Source organism: Salvia miltiorrhiza, chromosome 1 (assembly GCF_028751815.1).
Source record: "Salvia miltiorrhiza cultivar Shanhuang (shh) chromosome 1, IMPLAD_Smil_shh, whole genome shotgun sequence".
NCBI lineage: Eukaryota > Viridiplantae > Streptophyta > Magnoliopsida > Lamiales > Lamiaceae > Salvia > Salvia miltiorrhiza.
In genome coordinates this window covers 59,479,155-59,500,965 of record NC_080387.1, presented here as the reverse complement: position 1 = coordinate 59,500,965, position 21,811 = coordinate 59,479,155, and the positions used below count along the sequence as shown (strand labels likewise).

The window sequence follows — 21,811 nt, the reverse complement described above, 5'->3', positions numbered from 1 at the left end:
ATAAATTTATGTTACGCCAACAAGACTCCCAGTTGAGGAACGTTAATGGAGCTCTGTTTTTTGCACACTCGTAATATTTTCAAATCACTATCTTTCTCTACTGTACTTGATTTGCATTTCGTAAAGTTAGAGAGAGGAAGTGATTGAATCTCCCCCCTCTCCCACACCGATCGCCGGTCCTTTCATTGCGTTCTCCGCCGGCGGGATCTCTGATCGGGTATTCCGAATTTCTGATTTTGTTATTAAATTATGCTGGTAGATACTGCGATTGACAAATTGTGTTATTTTTATTTGTTTCATGTTTTGGATGGGGAATTAATTGCCTTATTGTTCAAAATTTCGACTTTGTGGTCTGCGTAGATTCGCTGTAATAATTGCTGATTAGATTGGTTAAAAAGAGTAATCCGGTGTTATTTAATTTTGTGTGACATTTAATATCCTGTGCTCTTTCTTTTGCACTATGAAGTTTAGCGTCTGAGCTACTTCTAACTGGAAATATTACTCTTTATGTTTGGTTATACCCCATGTTTAATGCAGCCTTTTGTGATTGCCAGTACTGCGAAAGTGAGATCTTCATGGGCCGAATGCCGATAGATATCATGCTGCCTATTCCTTGGTTTTTTTCCTTATTTATTGATTTTGGTTTTCCCTAATAAACTTTCTGGATTGCCAGTAATGTTGGATTACCACTGTCTTCCATTTTGTAAATCAAGCTTGTTGGTCTGTAGATATGCACAGATACTGATAGGTGATCAAGAACAACGGGCAGGAATTAATCTTAATGGGGATGGAAAATCCTAATCTTCCAAATCCTTCATTGAGGCCTTCTTCTGCAGCGTCGCCATTTTTATCGTCTGCTCCGGTGGTTGGATCAGAAGCATCAGTCTTTAGGCCTACACCTCAAGCTTCTTCTCAGTTCCCAACACCTCCCTTTTCCTCTGGACCTGGGGTTGGATCACAGGGTCCTACATTTAGACCTCCCCCACCAGGCAGACCCAATGAACTAGTTAGGCCTACTCCACCACCAGTTTCATCATCATATGGCCCACCAACTACAGGATTCCAGCATTTCCAAAATCCAGCAATGCACTCAACGGGTCAAGGAGCACCACCTCTACACACTGGTCAGCCTGTTGTACCTCCTGGTCCTCCTCCAACAGGACCTCCTGCAGGTCCTATGACATTAGCTCCTGTCCCTATTCTATCACAGCCCCAGCCACCTTCAATACCTATGAGATTTCCTGATAGCACCAAAACTGAACAAATCCACACAAATATTCCTCCCTCTCAACCATTCTCGTTATCCAGGCCTAATGTTCAACCTTCCTCTGCCTCAATGGGGCCATCATATGCCACTGGCAGGGGTGCCTTTCAACCTTCCTTTCCAGGGGAGGCTAATGGACGACCAAACTCTGTACCGCAAGCTCCACCTATGCACCCTTCCTCCTTTTCCTCACAGCAGGGAGGCTATGCTCCACCAGCAGCTGCATCTCCATTCCTCGCTCAACAAAGAAGTTATGGTCCTGCTCCATCGATAACACCTATAGGCTATCCAGGGGCCCAAATGCAGCATCATGGCATTGCACCTCCTACTGCTACTGCACAGGGCTTGGCTGAAGATTTCAGTTCACTCTCTCTTGGATCTGCACCAGGATCATTTGATGCAGGTCTTGATGCTGAAGCCTTACCAAGGCCATTGGATGGTGACGTTGAACTTAAATCTCTTGCAGATATGTACCCTATGAATTGTAGTTCTACATTTCTAAGGCTGACAACGAGTGGCATACCAAATTCTCAATCATTGGCATCAAGGTGGCATTTGTCTCTTGGGGCTGTTGTTTGTCCTCTAGCAGAAGCTCCTGCTGGGGTCAGCCTCCATTACTAATATGAGTATACATACAGATTTAGTAGCTATATATTATCATATGCTGACTGTCTCGTGTTTTCATTCAGGAGGAAGTTCCAGTAGTTAATTTTGCCACCACAGGCATCATTCGGTGCAAGAGGTGCCGCACTTACGTGAACCCATATGTGACCTTCACGGACAATGGAAGAAAGTGGAGATGCAATATGTGTTCTTTACTCAATGATGGTAACCACTTATTAGATTAAACACTTTATGAACTTCAAATGGAACATATCATTATTTTGAAAATTTTCTGTTTTACATTGTAGCACCTTTTGTTGGTGGTCTTGTCTTCATAAAATTGCTTGTTTTCAGCCTTACTATTCCTTCTCTAGTTGCCACAGTACCTTTTACATGGATAAGGTAATTTACTCGCTATTTTTCTCTTATTAAATAGAGAAGGAAGTAGAGAAAGGAAGTGCTATGATAAGCATATTCCCTGCTGCTATTCTGTTTTGTGCCTTTTCCATTTTAACTGTTATTCATACAAATTGAGCTACAATTCTTGTGCTTATGTCATTCAACTTGTTTCTGATTTTAATCTTTATTGTACGACTAGTGGCAGAAGATAATTCTTCAAGTAAAAAAATCTGGTCTTCCATTACGTTGCGTGTGCTAGAAAGGGTAGTAGTTTTCTTCCAACTGCCTCTTGAAAATATTAGTGTTAAATGGATATTATGAGAAAAATAATTTCCTTGAAGTAATCTCATTATTATTTTGTCCCTCTCTTTATGCTTATAACAGTGGGTTGTCTAGGTTGTCTGCTTCCTTGTAACGCATGCTTTACAAACAAACTAGATGAGATATCATCTGCTTCTTTGCTCATGTGGAAATTATAGATTCACAAAGAAACTTGAGGAGCTATGAGCTTGAATTTCTTGATGCCTGATTGTCAATAATGTGTGCACTTTGAAAGTCTTAGGTGAAAGTGAAAATCATTTATCCTTGAGTAGATTTTTGTTCAGTTTAATGACTTAAGGTCATATATTGATTTATCTTAAACTTCTTATGTCCAGTTCAAAGTGATTACTTTGCACATTTGGATGCTAGTGGAAGAAGAGTTGATCTGGATCAACGACCTGAGCTTTTGAAAGGTAGTATTGAATTAATAGCTCCAGCAGAATATATGGTCCGCCCTCCAATGCCACCACTATTTTTTTTCCTCATCGATGTATCAATATCAGCTGCTAAAAGTGGAGTACTTGAGGTAACATAACTTGTAAAAATTATTTGTGGAAGTTTATGCTGCATATTATAATTCTGATCCATGGATTGAAATGCTGGTTTCTATGTTTTTTATTCTCAGTCAACATCAAACCACTAGTGATTAACATATGGCAGAAAAATTACAGAGTATCTACTTATTGATAGATGAAAACATAAATGTGCTAAGTAGTAGAGCTCTAATATGTAGAGTAGAGCATGATAAGGATGAGAGGATTACATGGATTTATAGGTCTTTTAGCTAGTCCTATTTCTGGTGTTTGATTTGGATAGCTCACATTTTTCTTGTATATGTTTTTCATCTTGAAATTTTGTCTCACTAATGCATTTATTGTTTCAAAAATGTTAGTGATATTACTTGATATTATGCAGGTTGTGGCACAAACTATTAAATCAAGTTTGGATAGCTTGCCTGGTTATCCTCGAACACAGATTGGCTTCATAACTTATGATAGTACAATTCATTTCTATAATATGAAGGCAAGTCACCTTGTTGTTTTTCTATTTAAATACCATTTACAATTTACTTAAGTTGGTCGACAACTTATATGTTTCTCTTGTATCAGTCATCTTTAATACAGCCTCAGATGATGGTCATTTCCGATTTGGATGATGTATTTGTCCCACTTCCAGATGATCTTCTGGTCAACCTATCAGAATCCAGAAATGTAGTAGAGGCATTTCTTGATAGTTTGCCCTCGATGTTCCAGGACAACATGAATGTAGAATCAGCATTCGGTCCAGCTCTTAAAGCTGCATTCACGGTTATGGTGTGTTTGATTTTTTTATTGTCTATTCTTAACTCATAACTTTATATTGCATCACTAAGAGTAGTTGTTTTTAAGTCCATTTTGCATCATATGATTATTCAGTGGTACATATATCAAGTATGGAATCAATAGTTCCCTTTCTTCACCATGGCAATATCCAAACATCATAAACTATACTACCATAATACTAACATTATTATCATTCTAAACTTTAAACAAAATTTTAATGAATGGCTTAATTTGAGTTTTGCTTTGGCTTTTCAACGTGGGCTCGAAAGTGGTCTTTGTGGTAGTTGGGGTAGGATTTAGAAGGCTCGCTGAAGCCATTTCGTCCTAGACAGCTAGACGACTGAAGGACTTATGGACTTTTATTTAGCTGACTTTTGAAATTAAGAAATAGGAAAAGAAGATATTAAAATCACGATATCATATTCAAGCTTAGCTTCATCTTTTTTTACATATTGATTTTTAGTTAGAGAAAATGAACAGTTTTATAAATAAAATTTGTAACAGAAGATGTATGTTAAAGTTAACAATTATTTAGAACCTAATTTCTTGTTCAATGTGGCTCTGTAAAACTGAATACCAAACAATCGTTGTCATTTTTTCTTTAAGAATACTACTTTTACAGTATAATTTAACACGGCCATTCATTGCTTAATCAAATGGTCAAACTGAACAAAAAAAAGACCATATGATGTATTCAGTTTCAGCCAACATTTCAATGTAATAGAGAAAAATAACGATTTTTTCGATACATAATTTCATTTTAAAGAATTATACGAGAAATGATAATTTGCTAGCTGTAAACTTTTTCATTGAGTTCCTACATACCAATCAGGAGTTCAAAGTTGAGGATTGAGTACATTGGCGTACCGAGTACAGGATATTTTGTGCTTATACCATCCTTTTTCATAGTCAAAGTTTTACTTTTTCCTACCTAATCTCATTAATCCACACCAGTCATATTGTAATTGTTCTCCACTGTATAGTTCATATTTGGTTTTGATAATTGGTACCAATTGATTCCTCTTGGTCACTCTATCTCTGCGAAGTGTGTTTCAATTCAGATTGGTTCTAATTTGCTGTTCCTCCTGTTGACAGAGTAAACTTGGAGGTAAAGTGCTGATTTTCCAGAGTACATTGCCATCACTTGGTGTTGGCCGGTTGCGATTGCGGGGAGATGATATTCGAGTTTATGGGACGGATAAGGAGCATTTATGGCGAGTACCTGAAGATCCTTTTTATAAACAGATGGCTGCCGATTTTACCAAATTTCAGATATCTGTGAACGTATATGCTTTCAGTGACAAGTACACAGATATAGCATCATTAGGTATTTCTTGCTTACATCTGGTAGTATATGATAATTACAGAATCTCAATGCAGAACTAGTATATGATAATTGCACCCACAAGCAGCGACATATTTTAATGCCTTAAAGTTGGGCTTGATGCACCCTGGTAAAGTGGATAAAACATGGCATAGTGAACTATAGTGGCAATAAGATGCCTTAGAGCTTGTACATTTTGTTGGTTTAATATCAAAGCAATAAATGATGCTCTTAAAACCATGAAAATTCTCCTTCTGATTTCTTATATGATTGCGATTCTGATTCTTTTTTACAATGCTATTTAGGAACACTGGCAAAATATACTGGTGGTCAAGTGTACTATTATCCAAGTTTCCAGTCGAGTATACATAAATCTAAGTTGACACATGAGTTAACGAGAGATCTTACTAGGGAGACTGCTTGGGAGGCGGTGATGCGAATAAGATGTTCAAAAGGTAAATAACATTTCTGGATGCAAAGCTGAAACTCCATTAACTCTGCAGTAAATGCTAAGATAAATCAATCAGAAGATCTTTTTCTTTATAAATCTTTTGTGATATCTTTGATTAAAAGTGGAAAGTACTGATTACAAAGACTCTGTATCCTTTCCCCACCTTCATATTTTGCTTGCAGGAGTGCGCTTCACATCTTATCATGGGAACTTCATGCTAAGATCAACAGACTTACTAGCACTTCCTGCTGTTGATTGTGATAAAGCTTATGCAGCACAGTTATCTCTTGATGAGACTCTATTAACCACTCAGACAGTGTATTTCCAAGTTGCTTTGTTGTATCCTCATCTCATTTTACTTTTAATTTTAATTTATTTACATAGTTATTTTTGTATGTGCGAGTCTGTTGTGAATTCAGTTGACGTAATCTTCCGAATTTATGTTTGTATATATAACTTTGCCAATAGTGTTGCTTCAAAGTATTTTTTCTGGTAATTGGAAGTGATCAGTATAACTACCCATTTCCATTTGACTTTCTGAAATAGTGGGTCTTCCAACTCATCTTTTTAATCGCCTATTGCAATTATCTGGAGTTCTGTCACTTTATCCTTCATGCATTCTATGCCATATGAACAATTGGCAAGTCTTTCTAAAGCTGTTATCACCTCATGAAATTAAAGTTCGGTAGATAGTGAACAGAAATCCCTTAACCACTGTGAAGATACACATCCTCATCTGGAGAAAGGCGCATCAGGGTACATACTGCGGCAGCTCCAGTTGTTGCAGATCTAGGAGAAATGTATCGCCTGGCTGACACGGGGGCAATTGTTTCTATGTTTTCAAGGCTTGGTAAAGAAGTTGTTTTCTCTTTATGTCTCAGAAATCACCCCTCTCCTGCTAGGGTGTGAAATAACTGTCTTCCTTTTACTTGATTTTAGTAGACTAATTTGATTTCAAATTTGACACAACCTGTTTCGCAGCAATTGAGAAATCTTTGTCCTACAAGTTGGAAGATGCTCGAAATGCTGTTCAAATTAGGATTGTCAAAGCCCTCAGAGAATACAGAAATCTCTATGCTGTCCAGCATCGTTTGAGTGGAAGGATGATTTACCCTGAATCGCTGAAATTCTTACCTTTGTATGGATTAGCATTTTGTAAATCGACACCGCTACGTGGTGGATATGGTGATGTGCAGCTTGATGAACGATCTGCGGCAGGTTTTACCATGATGGCTTTACCTGTTAAAAAGTTGCTGAAACTTCTCTATCCAAACCTGGTCCGTGTGGATGATCTTCTTCTAAAAGTAAGTGTCTTGAAATTATAGTTTTCTTCTTTATTGGCCTGCAGTAGTTTCTGAAGCAAATCTTGCCAAATCCCAGTCATATCCTCAAACTGATGAATCTGACATCATCAAGATGAGGCTACCTCTTACTGTGAAGAGCTTAGATGCCAGAGGTCTTTATATCTTTGATGATGGCTTCCGATTTGTTATATGGTTCGGTGGATCTATATCACCTGATATTGGTAGAAAGTTGCTTGGGGAAGACTTTAGTGGCGACTATTCAAAGGTGGCTTCTTTTACTTTACCATTGCAATAGTTTCTCTTTCATTAACATTTCAGTACTTTATTTGCAATATGGTTATCAGTTTAGTCTGATGTCAAAATGGTTGTGCTTCCCAAGTGTAGTAAAATGGTTATTTGAATTGGCTCTCAAACTTGCTTACATTTGTAAGCTGATAAAAAATCCTAGTAACTCTTTCAAAATATTCCAACTCAAAAAACTCTTTCAAAATACTTGGCGCAAGTCAGTTATTTAAACTTTTTTTTCTGTTTCCAGCGAGGGTAATTTGGGAATGCTGTGGTAGTGGTTGTTTTTTGTTATGAAAGAGGCCACCAATTCTTCAACTGAGTATATGTATAACATTTTCAGGTGATGGGTCTTTCGTTCTGTTATTTTGCCTTCCTATTTTTTGGAAAAACCTGGTTTTTGTGTTATGTCAGAAGATGAAGGCTGCATATCTAGTGGAACTATGACAAACTACAATTATGGAGGACAGGATTTAATTTATTTTGATTTTAAATCAAGGGATCTAATCTAAGAGTAGGACATATTCATTAAATTGTCTACTTCCTGATGTGACTTGCTTTTGGCGTATCCAATACTTTGTTCTATTTTATTGCTAAATCCAGGTTAGCCTTTCTCCACGAGACAATGATATGTCAATAAAGCTATCGAAGATGCTTCACAAATTTAGGGAGAACGACCCATCATATTATCAGTTATGTCATCTTGTGAGACAAAATGAACAACCAAGAGAAGGTTTTTTCCTACTCATGAATCTAGTGGATGACCAGAATGCTGGTGGAAGTAGCTACGCCGACTGGATTATGCAGCTACACCGACAAGTGCAACAAAATGCATAAACTTCAGGTATTGTTCATTTTGCTTTGGAAAATTTCGTATTTTTTACATTGAAAGCGTTTATCTCATTTAGTTCAGGAGTATGGAGGAAGGAATTATTTTTTTACCCCTTGTCTCAGTCCTCCAGACTCCAGAGCAACAAATTTATGCATAGATATCAATCAGAGAAGTGGCAGTGTTTCTTACTCCTTGAATTATGTTTTCATATCAATTTTAATGTTGGATGGGATTTCCATTATTTGTGCACACAGAAACCATTCCTTTTATTCAGATTTCTTATGGTGAGGCTCCCAAAACAAAATCCATGTGAATGGTGACTTTGTTTAGGTTGCATCTTTTTAAATACATTTCAGCAAAGCCAATACAGACTTTATCCCTTAGGGGGCGTTTACTTTGGAGGATTAGCCTTGATAGGTAAAAATAGTAAGGCTAATCCCTCGTTTACTTTGATGGATTGGAACTTGGGATATCCCAAGGCCCCTTGATTATCTTTATCATTTAAACTAGTTTTGCTTGATTCTTATCCCATTGAAATGGTAGGATTGGAGAAATCTTACTTTTAAGGACAAAAATACTCAATCATGCATCTTATGCAAAGTAAACGCCCCCTTAATGGATAGAGATAAGGGGATCTTCATTATTGAACATCCTTCGTGCCTTATACCCAGTAACTATAAGAATGTATGAAAGAGAAGTCGGCCATTCAGCAATGGTAACAAAAGATAAACTGTGAATTGTAACATTGATTGCACTGCATTATAGGTTCTTTTAAGTCAGTAAACTGAAAATCTTCTAGACTTTCTTGTCACTGGAGGTGCAAAAAAAGCCTTCATCTCTCTGTCAATTATCCACACGATTTCAGTTTCTACTCTCCTGATGATCTGGTCTTACTGGCAGGCATTCAGTATTTATGCGAGCATTTTTGGAGCAAGTGTGCCTGTGCAGATGAAGACGCGATTCTTCTTTTGTCGTCCAGTTGAGAATGCTCCACGGAATGCTGTATTTCAAGTGCAAGAGGACTCAACAAAGTGGTTTTGAGGAAGCGCTTGCTTCATCCAGATTAGTGGTGTTGGAACTCACCTATCACACGACTTCCGGTGACAGAGCGAGATAATGTATTTCATCACACGAGATCTTCTATTCTAGATCACAGACACATTCTTTTTGGTTTCGGAATTCCGATTCATCATGAGATCTTCTATTCTAAATTATGACGCATTCTTTCCGGTTTTGGGCTAGTAGAGCAGAGTGATGTTAGATATTATTATTTCTAATTCAATTGAATTAGACAGTTACAAAAACATGGATGAAATTCATTTGTGTACTTTTGCATGTTGATGCTTTGAAGTTTTCCGACTCAGTTTAAGATTGAAATTGAGGTGTGGTGTCTCTCTCAGCTCTCTCTCAAGAAAGTTAAATTCGATTGTGTGACACCTCGAAATAAACATGATTAATAAACAATAAGAGGAAAAAGCCCTTTTGTCACTTTTGAGCTGGTTTCATATTAATATTGTAAATCAGGATAAGATAGTATAATGATTTGATGATGGATAAAATCCAACCCAATATGTGTTTGATTGGGCGCCGAATGAAGGTGTCACAGATTTGCAGGCAAGTATAAGAAAGTGAATATTAATAATAATTTTGGGAAGGGCACAAAAGGGATCTCAAAAGCACCAAACATAGCGCAGATACACCAAAGAAATTCTGTCACCAAGAACCTTAACACAGATGTCTTCCCCCCTTTGAAGATTCCCACGCTCATTTTTCTCAAGATTCTTATCCTCATTTTTATCTTAATATAATACTCCAACTTATCTCATTCAACCTTAATATATTCTTCTTTTTCTTTTCCCTCTCTTGAAACCCCAAATATAGTGACAAGAAGATTCGTTACCATTTGTTACATCTATTATTCATACAGGTTGTGTATGTAATGATATATTCTGAATATAAATGATTTTTATTAGAAGTGTCAAACTGTGAGATTGAGTATGATTTGTAGAGCCGCACTAGGCAAACACCCTAATTAGATACCCTAACTAATTCCTGATTAATTTCATAATCAGCACCCAAGTTTTTGTCTGGTTCGATCGTAATAATACAAGAAGAGTTGGAAACAATTTATTGATAATATTTTTAAATATACTCGAGTTGTCATCAGTATTTTCTCTTCTGTGATAACTGATATGTTAACTTCATTATAGCCTAGAAGTTAATTAAATTGTATGAGATGAATGCACAAGATATTGATAATTTAAACTAAATAGAAAGCGTTTCAATTTGTATTTTGCTGGCGGGGACATATTTATTGCTCACTCCAAAGCTTAATTTGGTGACAATCAGAGGACAATTTTTATTATTAAAAAATAGCATTGTAAATTTGTCATCATGAGCCGTCGCTTAATTAGAACTAACAGTCAAAATCAATTAAAAGGAAATGAATGTAAATTATATATATATATAGGGGCCGCTCCAATGAGACCCCCTAATTTTAGTGAGATCTAGGGCACGATCTGGTGCGTTTATTTTGTCAATCCTATGGCTGATATTGTATCTGGATGGAGAATTTTTTTTGCAGGGTTCGAATCCTGGAGGGAGCATAATATTTTAAATTTTGTTATTCATTGTATATACCGCATTGTTCATAAGTATATATTGTCTTGTTCATCAGTATATATGTCTTATTCATTAACAATTTTTTAAATTTTATTTTTCATCAGTATATACATCTTGTTCGTTAGGAATACGTTTTGTTCATTAGTATTATGTGTCTTATTCATTGTCCTAGTGTTTCACGAAAAATAGGGGGTCTCACTGGAGCGCGCTCCTATATATATATATATATATATATATATATATATATACCCTAGCAATGATGCCAATGTATATATATAGGAAACGGCTGTATTTTTTTTATCATAACCCCCCCCCCCCCACCCCCCATTTTGATTCTTTCTGAAAATTGTCAAAATTAATTTATAAGAAATATATTCGATAATCTTATAAAAAAAATATTCAATATGTATCTTAAATTAAATATCTTGACAAAATCTTTATTTTGGAATAAAATGCATAAAAATGGATTTGGAATGTATGTGTCATGGTAATTTAAAGTTTAAAAATATTTTTCCCTCTCCTCTCTTTACTATTTTAATGTTTTTTAGAAAAATATCATCTCTCTTTAATGTTAAACACACGTTTACTTTTTTTCATGCTACATTAATTTTATTTCTTTTTCTATATTTTTATTTACTTTTTTGTATTTATTAAAAGAAAAATAAGTACATATCAAGTTTTTGTGTTTTAATTATAATAAGTTCTAATGCAAGTAAGGTGAAAAAAAATTATTTGTTCATTTTATTAACTCTTTAATTTCAAAAATAAAATTTTTAAAAGTGAAATTTGTATTAATTTTAATAAACTTGTAAATAAATAATTAGTTATGTATATTAAAAATTGAATTTTAAATATGCTTGTTTATTTATGTTTGTGTATGAAAATATTTATTTATTTATTATGAAGCTTAGTACTCTATAATAATGTGTAATGTTAATTTTCATTATCAAATGGCAATTTAAATATTTTTACAGATAATGATGAAAATATATGTTTATATACACATATTCAAAATTATATTCAATTAACTTCTGTAAAAGTTGAAATTAGATTTTTTTTTAGGGAAATTATAAAATTAAATGTGTATTTAAATAAGTATGTTTGAGGGAGAAACTTAGGCTAATTACACACACTTACAATATCAATTACTCCATCCGTCCTACTCCAATAGGTTCACTTCTTTTGGGCACGGAGATTAAGAAAACTTACTTTTTAGTGGGAAAGTGGTAGTAAAATGGTGTGGTACACATCAATTAAGTACAACTTTTTTACCCAAAAAGGAAAATGAGCCTATTGGAGTGGGACGAAGGAAATATATTAGAGGGATTCCCTAAAAAACAATTATAGGGTAAAAAGAAGGGAAAATTGCACCTAAATACACAAACTTTGCCAAAAATCCATATTTGACGCGAAGTTAGGATTTTACATTTTAATACACCAACTTTCGTTGTTGTCCAAATTTGACACGACTTAATTCTTAGAAATTCAAAAAACAACCCCTTTTTGTAAATAATTATACAAAGACCCACTTATGTTATAATTTGGGACATTTAAACCAAAACAAGATATTTCCTTATGATGTTTTCTTTTAGTCTTTGATCCGCGCCTAAAATGGTTTAAAAGAAAACATCATAAGGAAATATCTTGTTTTGGTTTAAATGTCCCAAATAATAACATAAGTGGGTCTTTGTATAATTATTTACAAAAGGGGTTGTTTTTTGAATTTTTAAGAATTAAGTCATGTCAAATTTGGACAACAACAAAAGTTGGTGTATTAAAATGTAAAATCCTAACTTCGCGTCAAATATGGATTTTTGGCAAAGTTTGTGTATTTTCACGCAATTATCCCTAAAAAGAATCACGAGTTCTTTATAATTTCACACCTAATTCCTAAATCCTTATTGGTTTCAAGAATATAATCCAACAAATTTTGTTTAATTTATCCTTACAAATGCTAACATTATATATCATCTGAAATGAAAAGAAATGAACTAAGAGGTACTTAAATTTTCGTTTTAAATTATTATAAAAATCACAGAAAATACTATAAAATTGAAAAATCAAGAACACGCTTAAGAGTGAGTTCGTCTCCTTGTATGTTACTCATTTGACCGCATTGATAATGCCAGAAGAGACGAAATGATTGGCAATTAAAATAGAAAAATCGTGAAAAAATAGAAACAAGAAATAACAATAATTAAATTTTGTCGTGATCCCATCAATAGGTGAAACTGCCACATGATCTGATCTTCCCTCGTCTGCCTGAGGCAAGTTAAGATCATGCTGGCAGCTTCAACTACTATTGGTCCACGATTCACAACATCCTCTCTCGCCGGCGGAACCCCGCTGCGGCGGCGGCGGTGGAGGGAAGAAGAGGGAGAAGAGAGAGAGAGAGAGGACTTAATTACTGCATACATATATGCATGTAGTTTCAACTTTATATAGGCGAGAAAACATTGGAGGAGAATGGATGGATATATATAGATGGTGAGAAATAAACAAAGGGGTTTTGTAAAATTCATATTTGTTAATATAAAAATTGAGTGGTGGCGTGTTTTAATATGAGTGAAAAGCAAAGGGTGGAATAATTTAGGAAACAGTGGTCCATGAGAGTGAGACAAAGTTGAATATTGTCACGCCCACGCCACCATAACATGCGCCCTAAATAAAGCCTGTGAATACTTCCTAAATTTCACTTCATCAATTTTGTTAGGCCCTACTAATTTGGTTTACATTTTCCTATAGTACTCACACAAATATGAGTGGATCAATGTATTCCCTAAATTTAAGTGCGAGTTAATTTGGGACGTGACAAATTAATAAGAAACTTAGTAATATCATTGAAGAAATTATATAACATGTGCGATAACGTGTGTATAACTAAATACAAAATAAAATTATATTATTATTCGATACAGAATTAATGATCTAGGGCCATAGTTAAACGAACAATATCAAATATTATGTATATAAATATAAAATAATATTATACTCGATGTGTATTATCTGACACGTAATTACTTTGCTAACATCATATTCTCTCTCTAATGAGGGCTATAGATAAAGGAACAATGTAACGTGTGTGATTACACACACATATATATATATATATATATATATATATATATATATATATATATATATAAATATAATATAATGTTATACTCAATATGTATTATGTGACACCGATAATAATCTAGCTAGTCCTCTTACTAACATAGTATTCCTCCCTCTCCCTCTTTCTAATGAGGGTCATACTTAAACGAACAACGTAATTAAATATACATGTGTAAATATAAACTAATATTATACTCGACACTCGACATGTATTATTTGATAGAGAACTAGTGATCTAAGTCCATTTTGCTAATATAGTGCATTCCCCCTTCCCTCCTCTCTCTCTCTCCATAATGAGGGCCATAGTTACGTGGGACATTTGAATTTTACTTGGGATGTGTAATCATTCGACAAAAAAGAAAAAGAAAAAAGAGAATCATAAAACTATGTGCTATATATATATATATTCAGGTCGGTGGGGTGGAACCCTAACATCTAGTCATTTATGAAAGAAAAGTTATACTTGGTCATAACTTAAGTTTCATCCAATTCTCCCCTAAGAGAAATATATACTTCAATTCTTTCTAACAAAAAGAATTTAATGTCTTGCCTATTTGTGTGTCCTGAGTTAATTGGATGGTCGTACAAATCAATATATATAGGTGAAACGATATGATTTTGGATGGCATATATATATATATATATATAGCTACAACACAAAATATTTGATTAATTACAATCTCTAGCACGTCCTTTCAATCTTTTCTTCAAAATTTGATCTTTCAACAACTTTAAAGTGTTCGTACTGAATTTGTCTCTTCGATCTTCTCACTCTTAGACTTTAGGATTTTACAATGTTAAGGATGACCACCTTAATTATTTCTGAATTAAAATACTATATTTTAAGAATTCTGATAAAATATGCCACCTTCTTGGTCGAGCTGATTTTGGATCTTCTAGAACTTGATTTTTGATCTTCCGTCCCTAAAAATTGAGATCCAAAAGAGATGACACAAGTTTTAAGAAAAAATATGGTAATTATTGTGTTTGAGTGGAGATTGGGTCTCACACCTTTTTGTAAACAGTGAGGCAGAAAGTTTGTGGGGTCATTTCCAAATAAAGAAGGTCACAATTTTTAGAGACATTCCAATATAGTAATTAATAAAGTCACAATTTTCAGGGACGGAGAAAGTAACTTTAATTCATATTTATAGTAAATAATTAACAATCTGAATCTCACCGAAACGTCTCGAATATTTGAGAGAATTCTTTAGTGAATTTTTTCAATACCCGATCGATCTCTTAATTATGATTTTGTGTGTTTTTTAAATAGTTTGAAGACCCCTCATTTTAAATGGTATACATTATTAATATAAGTAGATACCGCGGGCTCGTCCATTTGAAGGTCTTCTTATGATAGACATTAACATTTTACCTAATCTTACTTTCTCATGGCACTTTATACTTTCTAAAACAGTTGCTAGCTATCATCTTAAACTCTTTAACAGAATTCAAATTTCATAACCATTTGTTTTAAGTTCCCTAATTAATTTTAATTCACAACCCACACACACACATGTATTTCTTTAATTTACCCTAGGCCTAGTACTAGTAGGGCGCCAAAAGTTGTAACAAACTCATCATGTGACCCCAACCTCCCAAAATAACCCTAGCTAGCCTTACCCCACCCCACCCCACCCCCCACATATGATATATATATACAAATCATGCAAGCTGGTAACAAGATCTGTACCATGGATACCTTCTCCAGTTTCCTAATAAGTGATTATCCCACAGCCCAATGAAGACAACAACTTCTTTTCAAACATGGAATGCCATTTGTCAGGTTCTTGCCATTTCCCACATCCAATGTTGTCCAAAAAGCAACTCTTTAAAGACATCACTATGAATATAGTAACATACTCGACTCCAATCTATAAAGCCAAATATATACAAACATGCAACACCAACTATTTCTATTTAACCAATGCTTGCTGTCATGACATTGACCCTCTCTCTCTCATCTTAATTTTAACTCATTTTTAATTTGATTCCTTTGGTTAGGTCCAGGCATAAAGGAGCCAATTGGTGCATGCAGAGTCATTGTATCAACAAAGTATTCTCACAAAAAAGTTCCAAATATAATGGCCTGAACAAGACTTTCACCAACAATTATGGGTTTTGTCCTAATAATCGTGTCCATAAACTATGATTAGAAGAAGCATTATAACTATGATTAATTATTCTAAATTAAGCATCCCATTAATGGTTGTGGGAGGCTTGGGAAAGAAGTATGGAATTGATGTGTAATGATTGAAACTATGATGGTTTAATTATTTTACTTGCAAGGGTGTTGCATTTGGTATATTAACCAATCCGATTATGACAACTTATTAGTGATTACTGTTCTATTTCCAAGCCTCCCACAATGTTGTGGACCCTCATTCTCGCCTTTTGCTGTTCTATTTGTGTATAACATTATTAGTTTTTTAGCTTTTATTTATTTATTTTTTCCTTCAATACAATTTTTTTAATTAGAATTGACTGTATCCGGTTAGGATTTATAACTATTTTTTAACATTTGATTTTATTTTATTAGTTAATAATTAATTATTAAGACATAACTATTTTTAAAGCTTCATTTTCAGTAATATTAAGTAGATTTCATTATATTATAATTATTTTTTATATTTTCATTTTAGTGAATTAGTGAATTTTCATATTTTCATTTTAGTTTGTGCATGTTACTTTATGGCTGCAGTTTCAGTTAGTATATAGTCTATATGTCAATCCTTCCCGTTTTCGCACCATTGTTTTGCTTTGTTTCTCACTTAGACGAGCATTCTTTTTTCTTATTGCGATTTTTCTCTGGGGGTTTTCTGTAATAAGGTTTTAACGAGGCTCGACCCTTAATCTGCTTTTTCAATGCTTTCAAGGGTTTTCTTTAGGTTTTTTCTTTTCTTTTATATATAATCGCATTTTAATTAATAAATAATCTATATGTTTTTTTAAACATGGACTTAATAACTGGATTATAACGGGGAATGGGAAGGATTTCCTTCTCTTATATATATGAAGCTCAGCCTTTCAAAGGTAGGAGCCTTAGTTTGAGGTAATTTATAATGAGACACAATTATTGTTCCAATCGATTAATTTTAGCTAGTGCTTCTATAACTTGTCCCATTAAATGTTTTCAATGTGGAATTTTTCTAGTGAACTCGTTCAGGACTTTGACATCCAAAGATATATATATGAATAATTTGAGTGTAATTTTGCACCAAAATAAACCGCTATAGGTTTTTTATGAACACAAATAGTAAAGGAAACAAACATGATATATATACCTTTTAAATAATTGTTATTAGATTTTTTTTTTAATTAATGGGAGTACTGCTTTGCACACACATCACATTATATATTCGATCTTTGATATATGTAGAAACTGTTTTCTTGTTATCTAATTGATATTTTCTAAGGGTGTGTTTGCCACCCTCTCTTAGGTATAAAATTATCTATTTCCCAAGTAATAGGGGTTGCCCGAAAAATTATACAACCTGCCCAAATTTTTTTATACATCAAAACAAACAGAGTATAATTAAGGTGATAAATGTAGCTTATTCATCCCTTATACCTCAAAACAAACACACCCTAAGCTTACATATTAACCTTTCAATTTTGTCTAATTTATTACTAATACTTATTCTAATGAGCTTGAATACATAAAACTAGCCATTTAGCATAAAAGAGAAAATTTTCTAACTGCCTCTGTAAATAGATAAGTATTCTGGTCGTTTTTATGTGAGGTCACTTTCTTCCTATTACCCCCATTTTAGGCTAATGGTGCAGTCAACTTTTGTACTTCTTCTCATAAATTTGAAAAATATACTCCCTTCTTCTCACTATTTGTACCTTTTCTGCACCAGGATTAAGTAATTGAATCACAAATTTTCAATAGTTAATTGTTTTTTTATTTATAAATTAACAAATTAAATAAGGTCGCGCCACAAGGAATTTAAACCCAAGACCTTTGGTCTTAGGCATTAACCTCTTACTGCTTGACCAATACAAACACTCAATAGTTAATTGTTGTATTCTATGGAAACGAGTAACTTTTAGGGGACGTAGGGAGTACTAATTTATATTGTAAGAGAGAGATAGATAATTAATAGTTGTTGGTATAAAAAAATTTGTATTCCAATTTATATCTACACAGCCTCAGTTTAGCTAGAATAAATCCATAAGTCTTTGCAACATTTAATAAATTAAGATTGAGCTTCACTTGATAGTAAACACAACAAGGTTAAGATAGATAACACTCGATCGATCGGTTCGACTCGATTCACTCCTAGCTATAGGAGCTTAATATACTCCTGCACTTTTTAATTACACTATTAATTTTTTTTCCAACTCAAAATTTATTGATTTAAATTTTCGTTTGGAATGATATATTAAAAGATCACAAAATTATTGTCCTGCGTGGGAACATTATAGTTGATGAGGGAGTTCAATTATTGAAGTCGATGTTTTGTATCGTTTATGTATAAATTGCCTTCTAAAGATGAAAAGGGAAAAAGTTGGCTGCAAATGACAATGATTTTATTGACTTATTAAAGTAAAGAGAGAATAAAAATTCGAAAGCATATAAAGCTCAAATAATTAGCGACACTCACCAAATGATGTTTTTTTTTTTTTTTTGAAGTCCCACCAGTTGAAGTTTTGAACAGTACCATTTACTTGCATGTATATGTTGATTATTAGTATTTTTTATGTTGGGATCCAAAAACATTGTTTTACTAGAAGCATAAATATAGATTATCGATATCAAGATATAGATATAGTCATTAGTCAGCCTTATGTTGTGTTGTAATTAATTGATTATGTACAATGCCGTGTAGAATTTTGAATAGTCCTTTACTTCAAATATCATTTTATATATGTCTCTTATTAGAGACGCGAATATAAGAGACATTTTCAATATATATGTTAAGGCTGTGTTTACTTTTATGGATAAATTTATCCATGGAAAATGATGGATAACACAAATTTATGTCTTTAAATATCTCCTTTTTTTTTCAACATAAGACACAAAAAGAGATGCTCACCATTTTTCATTCCTTATTTTCATTTCAAGGATGGATAATATTATCACACCAAAATGGAGGGATAATATTATTCATCACTAAAATGAAAATAAGGAAGGAAAAATGGTGAACATCTCTTTTGGTGTCAAATATTGAAAAAAGGAAGGAGACATTTAAAGGCATAAATTTGTGTTATCCATCCTTTTTCATGAATAAATTTATCCATCAAATTAAACGCAGCCTATATATATATATATATATATATATATATATATATATATATATATAGGGGAGGGCTAGAATAAAAACACTCTTAAGTGTATAAAATATAAATGATTTTCAGCCCTTAGATCATCAAGATCTACGGTTGATTCGTAACCCTTTTGGATGAATTCGTGGTCCTGGGTTCGAATCTCAAAGGTAGCAAAAATTTATTTTTCACAATTCGTAACCATGTTGGATGAATTCGTAACCCTGTTGGATAAAATTCGTACATTAAAAAACGTTTATATTTATATTTTAAGAAGTGTTTTTACTGTAGCCCTCTAGAATAAAAACACTCTTAAGTGTATAAAATATAAATGATTTTCAGCCCTTAGATCATCAAGATCTACGGTTGATTCGTAACCCTTTTGGATGAATTCGTGGTCCTGGGTTCGAATCCCAAAGGTAGCAAAAAATTATTTTTCACAATTCGTAACCATGTTGGATGAATTCGTAACCTTGTTGGATAAAATTCGTACATTAAAAAACGTTTATATTTATATTTTCAGAAGTGTTTTTACTGTAGCCCTCCCCTATATATATATATATTGAAAATGTCTCTTATATTCGCGTCTATAATAAGAGACACATATATAGAAAAGTGTGGTGAAAAGCTTGGATATAGAATAGAAGACACTAGTATTTTCCATAGCGAAATTAACTAGTGGCAACTTAATTTCTCTGTTGACAACGAAGTGAAACTTAATTGATAAGATATTTTTCTTTTAATCTTTAATTAAATCGAAAGTTTGAGTTATTAAGGATAGAAATAAAAATTATTTAATTTAATTATTTTTATTGATCAATTAAAAATTAAAAGAAAAATATCTTATCAATTATTCTAAACTCTATTTTATCCTTTTCATTTAATTTCTATATATGTTATCACCAATTGCGAGTATAATATAACGACAATTTCTTTTATACACATGCACACACTCATTCTTTCACACTAACTCTTATAAATGATTCAAAACTCTCGAACAATTCATTAGGAGGGAAGTATTTATAAATTATAATAAATATTTAAAGTTACACATTAGTATATAAAAAATATAAATTCTCTTAGGTAGATGTTCATACAGAGTGAACCACTCATATATTTTAATAAAATATTTATAAATATTTTATTAAAATATATGTGAGTAATTCAACCTGTGCGACTCGTAAAATAACCTCCTCGTCATTTTTTTTTGATAAAATAACCTCCTCGTCATTTTTTTTGATTAAATATATATAGCCGCCTTAAGTAGGTTGGGTGGTCCAACACATAGAAATGTTGACGTTTGTTTCAATCCTGAAACTTCGAAACGACTAGTAAATAAGTTTTGTGATGTTTATTTAAGTCGATCCTCAAACTGAAAAAACAATTTATAATAAGGTAAATGAATTGACTAACAAAATAATATGAAACATTATAGTTCACGCTACAAAAAAAAGTCTAATTTCCGGGGAGAATTATTGGCGGCAGCTCCGCCGCCGATAATTACCGACGGCACAACGACGGCAAATAAGACAACCCGCTTTTTTTCATTTTACTGGCGGCTCGTATTTTTAAAATAATTTAATTTATTTTTAATATTAATTAATAAATACATCCGCCGTCGGTAATTCGCAGCGGAGCTCAACGCCGCTGGTATTTGTGTCGTTGCCGCCGCTATTTGTGAATTAAAATTAGGTAACTTCCTTCCAAATCTGTTTTTCGTCACATAAATATATGTATAATATTCTTTTTTCGTCCGTCCCATAAAAATATGCATACGTCATTTATAGTAATAATGCTCCCATTAAACATTACAATTAATGTGAGATTTTTTCTTCACTCACACTACACAGGACAGGATTTCTGAAGACCCGTGTTGTCCCATACTATGGTTATCTACTAATCTTATTTATGTGAGGGAACAGTTTTGGTTATCTTATTTATATATGGGCTTGAGCCCATTAGGTGTAGGCAAGTGGGTTCAGGACTAGTATGGTTTTGCTGTTTCTCGGATTTGAGATACATTTCTACCAGTAGTATTATTAGCTAAATAAAAGTTTGTAAAAGTTTAGGTTTATTACTTTCTGGAAAAACAAAGGGCACATTAATGTCAACTTAAGTGGGCCTCTCAAAAAAAAATGTTAACTTAAGTGGGAATGTATAATTGAAAGGTCATGAACTCAAATCCGTTAATATATATTTTGCGTGTTCAGATAGCATTATGGGTACTAATGGACACATAATATTGTATATTTTGATGGAGTTTAATATTATATCTAGATCAAGTTTTAAGATTAATTAGAGTTTATTATTCTTTTTAATATTAAGAATAATTGATTGGAGTTTATTATTTTATTTAGGTTATTATCAATAACGGTTTTCAGTAAAGGATTATGTAGGATAATTTGTAACCATGATATTTAGCTTGGATAATGACAGATTATTAATACTGAGTTGGTGTTTGCTATCATGGCTAAATACAGAATATCCTGGTTTAAGTTGTCGTGGGATTAAACCGGGTCATCCGCATTATTACTAAATAATATCAAACACTAGACTGATCTGTACTAACTTAATTAATACAATGTATTAGCCAATATCAAACACGCCTTATAGCACAATTTTGCTCACTGTAATCCCCTATTCAAAGTAATTAAAAACTAGTACTATAAAATTGTTGGTCAATAATTCTATCGTAA

General features: G+C 33.2%; 1 protein-coding gene across 3 annotated transcripts; it reads left to right on the top strand.

Annotated features, from left to right (window-relative positions):
- LOC130999451 (protein transport protein SEC24 A-like) lies at positions 1–9,482 on the top strand. 3 transcript variants are annotated; one of them, XM_057924994.1, is made up of 15 exons: positions 1–217; positions 555–616; positions 729–1,867; positions 1,954–2,092; positions 2,923–3,113; positions 3,503–3,610; positions 3,697–3,900; positions 5,005–5,236; positions 5,539–5,688; positions 5,867–6,023; positions 6,407–6,534; positions 6,666–6,988; positions 7,065–7,253; positions 7,877–8,117; positions 9,006–9,482. In XM_057924994.1, the coding sequence occupies exons 3-14, from the start codon at positions 782–784 to the stop codon at positions 8,108–8,110; spliced, it is 3,141 nt and encodes a 1,046-aa protein (XP_057780977.1). In that variant the 5' UTR covers positions 1–217; positions 555–616; positions 729–781; the 3' UTR covers positions 8,111–8,117; positions 9,006–9,482. The 3 variants fall into 3 exon arrangements, with proteins under 3 accessions (XP_057780977.1, XP_057780971.1, XP_057780964.1); XM_057924988.1 differs by having other exon boundaries at positions 538–616; XM_057924981.1 differs by lacking the exon at positions 555–616.
- The last annotated feature ends 12,329 nt before the right edge of the window (positions 9,483–21,811 follow it).